The sequence below is a fragment of the Xyrauchen texanus genome, chromosome 22 (assembly GCF_025860055.1).
Source record: "Xyrauchen texanus isolate HMW12.3.18 chromosome 22, RBS_HiC_50CHRs, whole genome shotgun sequence".
NCBI lineage: Eukaryota > Metazoa > Chordata > Actinopteri > Cypriniformes > Catostomidae > Xyrauchen > Xyrauchen texanus.
This window is the reverse complement of record NC_068297.1, coordinates 1,490,156-1,495,155: the sequence shown is the minus strand read 5'-3', so window position 1 is coordinate 1,495,155 and position 5,000 is coordinate 1,490,156. Positions and strand designations below refer to the sequence as shown.

The following is a 5,000-nucleotide window of genomic DNA, read 5'->3' as shown; positions in this document are numbered from 1 at the left end:
TAACAAAATTAAATATAACTAAATTTATATAAAAATGAAGCGTATTTACCCACAGATGTGTTCATGTTGAAAGTTACTCAAAATAACATGTTTTTCAACTTTTGAGGAAATAAGGTCCCATTTTCCACATATATGGAGCGCGCTGACACGGCAAATATAGAATAGATTATTTAAAGCGGCATATCAGATGAAACTAGAGATGCTCCTCTTTACAACCAAACAGGTTTCAATGGCAAAACGTGAAAAGATTTCTAACCAGATGCACTTTTGTTGGTGCTGCGCCCGTTGTGACGTGGTGCGGCAGAAGTTTTAACCCTTAAATGACAGTCTAGAGTCTTGCAAACCGTATTCAATTAGTTTAAATTAACTTAAATTATACATTGCATATATCCATCCATCCATCTTCAACCGCTTATCCGAAGTCGGGTCGCGGGGGCAGTGGCTCCAGCAGGGGGCCCCAAACTTCCCTATCCCGAGCCACATTAACCAGGTCTGACTGGGGGACCCCGAGGCGTTCCCAGGCCAGTGTGGAGATGTAATCTCTCCACCTAGTCCTGGGTCTTCCCCGAGGCCTCCTCCCAGCTGGACGTGCCTGAAACACCTCCCTAGGGAGGCGGCCAGGGGGCATCCTTACCAGATGCCCAAACCACCTCAACTGACTCCTTTCGACGCAAAGGAGCAGCGGCTCTACTCCGAGCTCCTCACGGATGACTGAGCTCCTCACCCTATCTCTAAGGGAGAAGCCCGCCACCCTTCTGAGGAAGCCCATTTCGACCGCTTGTACTCGCGACCTAGTTCTTTCCAAAATACAACGTCCACGCATGTGGACACGTGGTCGCACAAGGTTAATGACTGTTAATAATTGAATAATGTGTAAAGGAGAGACCAGGGCTACTTGTTACACTTATTTCAATATAAAACTACGAAAGTCCATTCTAAAAACACAAACTTCTACATGTTTAAAACATGCAATTAAAAGAGAAACCGCTTCAAAATGTATTGTGTAAACAAATTACAATTGCAGAGTCATTTCCACCACACCAAACAATTTTGCCCCTAACTTGATAACCAAATGGACAAAAGTGTCCGTGAAGAGCATGCTTGAGAGGAAATATGAGACAAAACAATGAAAATATCACTTCTCATTGGCCGTAATTTCCAATCAAGCTGTCATTTTGACAAAGCATGCAAACTATTATTCAACTGTGTATATTCAGAGTCCTTCCACAATACAGTTTCGTTTGAGATGTGCTGGAAATGACAGATCTCCGGTGATGCATGTACAAAATAGAGCATGAAAAATGTTTTAATGAGACGTTACATTCTAGAAGTGTACAAGAGACACTTTTACCGTATGCATGAATATAAATGGCTTAGAATAGTGTCGTTGTCCATACTCCAGAGAAAAGCCCCGTGCCAACGTCTTCCACTGTGATTTACATGTGCCAGCACTGGGGATGCTCATATTTGACTATTAGCCAAACTACATGGACCGACATTTCACCACAGTGTACTTCATTCTGCTCTTATGCATGCACAAAGTCTTTACAGTGCTAGTTTTAATGCAAACAACCATCCAAACTACACAATAATGAACCGCACATATTTTGTTTTGCTTTATTATTCAGTAGTAAAAGTCAAGAAGGGATTCTCACGAGGTGTTGCTCTTCATTCTTTGCATTCTGCTTTACTGTAAATGTCCCTAATAAGTAGCTCTAATCTCATTCCCTTGTTCATATATGTGACATTTGGTGTTCCTAAAAATATCATGATCATCTTTGTTATAATACTCATTATTTATCAGCAATCAATGACATACGATGTATTAATCACACAGAGAGTTAGACCGCATGAGATCTCTCGTGCGTTCTCATATGGCATGACAAACCTGGAGCCACTTAGGCCAAATATATTTGCTCTTTTACATCCTATTTTATTCTTTATGACTGTTAATAGTGTAAACCTGTGCAGGGTTGGGTCCTGCTCACCCATAAAGCTCATTTGCAATGCATATTGAAGGCTGGACATTCTTCAAACTCATTTTAGTCCAGTGTCCTGAAGTTCCTCATTCTCACCGGGGACGATGACTTTAGGGGTGAAGTGTTAGACCACAGAGTTGTGTGGTGATCTGATCAAAATGAGTCGAAATCGACACGCACTACAGGAACCCGACGTTAAAGAATATCTTGTGAAAGGAGACCGATTCACAAAATGGAAAGAAGTAAGTGGATGTGAACAGATTTAGGATTGAACGAGACCCTGAAGATGATCTGATATTTTAAAATACATTTACGTGGGACATTCATGAGTGGGTTTGGGACTGTTTAGTCTCTTTTTAATGAAAGCAATAATGCTATTGACATTCATACGTTTTCATTTAGATATTTTAATTGTGTAAGAGGTGTTATAGTGTTCTCTAATCTTGACAGGACTCCAAAAAAACCACACCGGTCACCATGAAAATGGATCCAAAAGGATTTTTCCTAGTTTGGACCAACCAGAGTAAGGTAAAGCGGGACATTTTGACCTTTCCTCTACATCTAAACCAGGAAACAGTGTGAACTGTGGTGCAAAGCGTTGTTTTGTGTCTTGGGGTGTTTTTGTTTGACTTGTATTATAGTCGTATTCTCTAAAACAGGGTTTCTAACCTGTGCTAACTTATTTACTTATTTAACCCTCTACCCCTATTTAAAAGTACTCTGGCAGTACATGGGACAGTGATGACATCGGATAGTAATGTACCATGATTTATGTACCAATTCCCATATTCATGTCTCAGTATTTACATGTTACTTATGGTACTATCAGTACCGTCGCTCCCTATACGCATACTGCGTCATCTGCATAGGGCACCAACTCCCTAGAGGGGCACATCTTATCCTAGGAGGGCATCAGAATGTCCACCGGCTGCCCTTACTCACACGTTAAACGTTATTCAAGGATGCGAAAGCAGTTGCAGAACACAGATGTTCACTTAATCGCTCATATCACGTGATTGTTTTTCTATGGCTTGAAGTTGAACAAAATTAAAATGGCATGTGGTGTATCCGCAGAAAAGCAGAAATTCTGAAAATAATAATGTTAGCATGAGAACTTTGGAATAATATTTTACTGTAATTTCTTAAATAATTAAAATATTGTTAAACAATTCGGTTTTTAAACTATTCATATTTGAATTTTTTTTTTGTCCAGAACAGAGAGGGTCATTTAGAACATTTAGAGTAAACAAAAAGAAGAATATATATATATATGTTTAAATTTTTATATTAGTTTATATTAAATTGTTTATAAGTAATATTAATTATATATAATGATATAACTATATAAAATAATATCCGCCGTGGAAGGTTCTGGGGGTGGAGCTGTTGAAGGCGGAGCCGTGGAAGGCTCTGGGGGTGGAGCTGTTGAAGGCGGAGCCGTGGAAGGTTCTGGGGGTGGAGCTGTTGAAGGCGGAGCCGTGGAAGGCTCTGGGGGTGGAGCCATGGAAGGCGAAACCATGGAAGATTCTGAGGGCGTAGCCATGGAAGACTCTGAGGGTGGAGCCGTGGGAGGCGGAGCTGTGGAAGACTCTTGAGGGCGGAGCCGTGGAAGGCAGAGCCGTGGAAGACTCTTGAGGGCGGAGCCATGGAAGGCGGAGCCGTGGAAGACTCTTGAGGGCGGAGCCGTGGAAGGCTGAGTAGTGGAAGACTCTTGAGGGCGGAGCCGTGGAAGACTCTTGAGGACGGAGCCGTGGAAGGGCGGAGTCGTGGGAGAGAGTACAGGCAGAAACTGTGGAACAGAAGCCTTTCTTCTTTTCCTCCTCCTCCGGACGGTCGAAGTTGGCAAGGCTGGCTCTGGGATGGACGAGGCTGGCAAAGCTGGCTCTGGGACGGACGAGGCTGGCAACGCTGGCTCTGGGACAGGACGAGGCTGGCAAAGCTGTCCCTGGGAAGGACGAGACTTCCAGCTTGTTGGCCATGGCAGGCGTGGGCGTTGGCTCGTTGGCCGTGGCATGCATTGGCTCACTGGTTGTGGCAGGCGTGGGCGTTGGCTCGCTGGCCGTAGCAGGTGTGGGCGTTGGCTCGCTGGCCGTGGCAGGCGTGGGCGTTGGCTCGCTGGCCGTGGCAAGCGTTGGCTCGCTGGCCGTGGCAGGCGTGGGCGTTGGCTCGCTGGCTGTGGCAGGTGTGGGCGTTGGCTCGCTGGCCGTGGCAGGCGTGGGCGTTGGCTTGCTGGCCGTGGCAGGTGTGGCCGTTGGCTCGCTGGCCATGGCAGACATGGCCGTTGGCGTGGAGGGACGAGCCATGGAAGGCTGGGGGGTGACCACTGTGGGAGGACATTTAAAGCCCTCTTCCTCTACACCCACAGTGAAAGGCGAGCTGCTAACTCGCAGAGCCTTCTCCACGAACTCGAGGAGCGTCCAGTGAGGATCCACCGGAGGCAATAGCTCCTTTAGTGCACTACTGAGACCCGCCCTGAAGAAAACCTCCAAAGAGTATTCTGGGTAGTGCACTAAATTCGCCAGCTCTAAAAACTCAGGGACGTGATTCTCAACTTGACGGTCCCCTTGCTTGAGGAGGACAATTCTGACGGCTACTAGATCCATCTTGGGTCAGTTCTTCTGTGACGAGGCAGGCAAAGAATGAGGATCCAAGTGCAGCTTTAATGAAACAAAAGATAAACAAGGTTACTATTAAAGAATATAATAAAATGCGATCAGAAAATAAAAGTACTGTGAATGAAGTACATTAAGGCACAAGGTACTCTCTGTCTCTCTCTCTCTCTCTCTCTCTCACTCTCTCGCTCTCTCTCTCTCACACTCTCTCATCTCTCTATATCTCTCTAGCATCTCTCTCATCTAACATCTCTCTCTCATCTCTCTCATCTCTCTCTCTATCTCTCTATATCTCTCTCTCTCTATCTCTCTCTCACTCTCTCATACTCTCTCTCTCTACATCTCTACATCTCTCTCTATATCTCTCACATATACATCTCTCTACATCTCTCTCTCTCTCTCACTCTCT

At 44.9% G+C, this 5,000-nt stretch overlaps 1 protein-coding gene across 2 annotated transcripts in view; it reads left to right on the top strand.

The window, feature by feature from the left end:
- The first annotated feature begins 1,289 nt into the window (after positions 1–1,289).
- Positions 1,290–5,000, top strand: part of LOC127662371 (1-phosphatidylinositol 4,5-bisphosphate phosphodiesterase beta-2-like) — a 49,158-nt gene continuing 45,447 nt past the window's right edge. Inside the window, exons 1-2 of one of the 2 annotated variants that reach the window (XR_007972875.1) lie at positions 1,290–2,221; positions 2,430–2,507. Coding sequence is in view for 1 of the 2 variants with exons in the window: in XM_052153504.1 (XP_052009464.1) it covers positions 2,138–2,221; positions 2,430–2,507 (162 nt within the window). In the remaining variant the exon portion in view is untranslated. The remainder of the gene's footprint in view (positions 2,222–2,429; positions 2,508–5,000) is intronic. The other variant, XM_052153504.1, reaches the window with a different exon arrangement.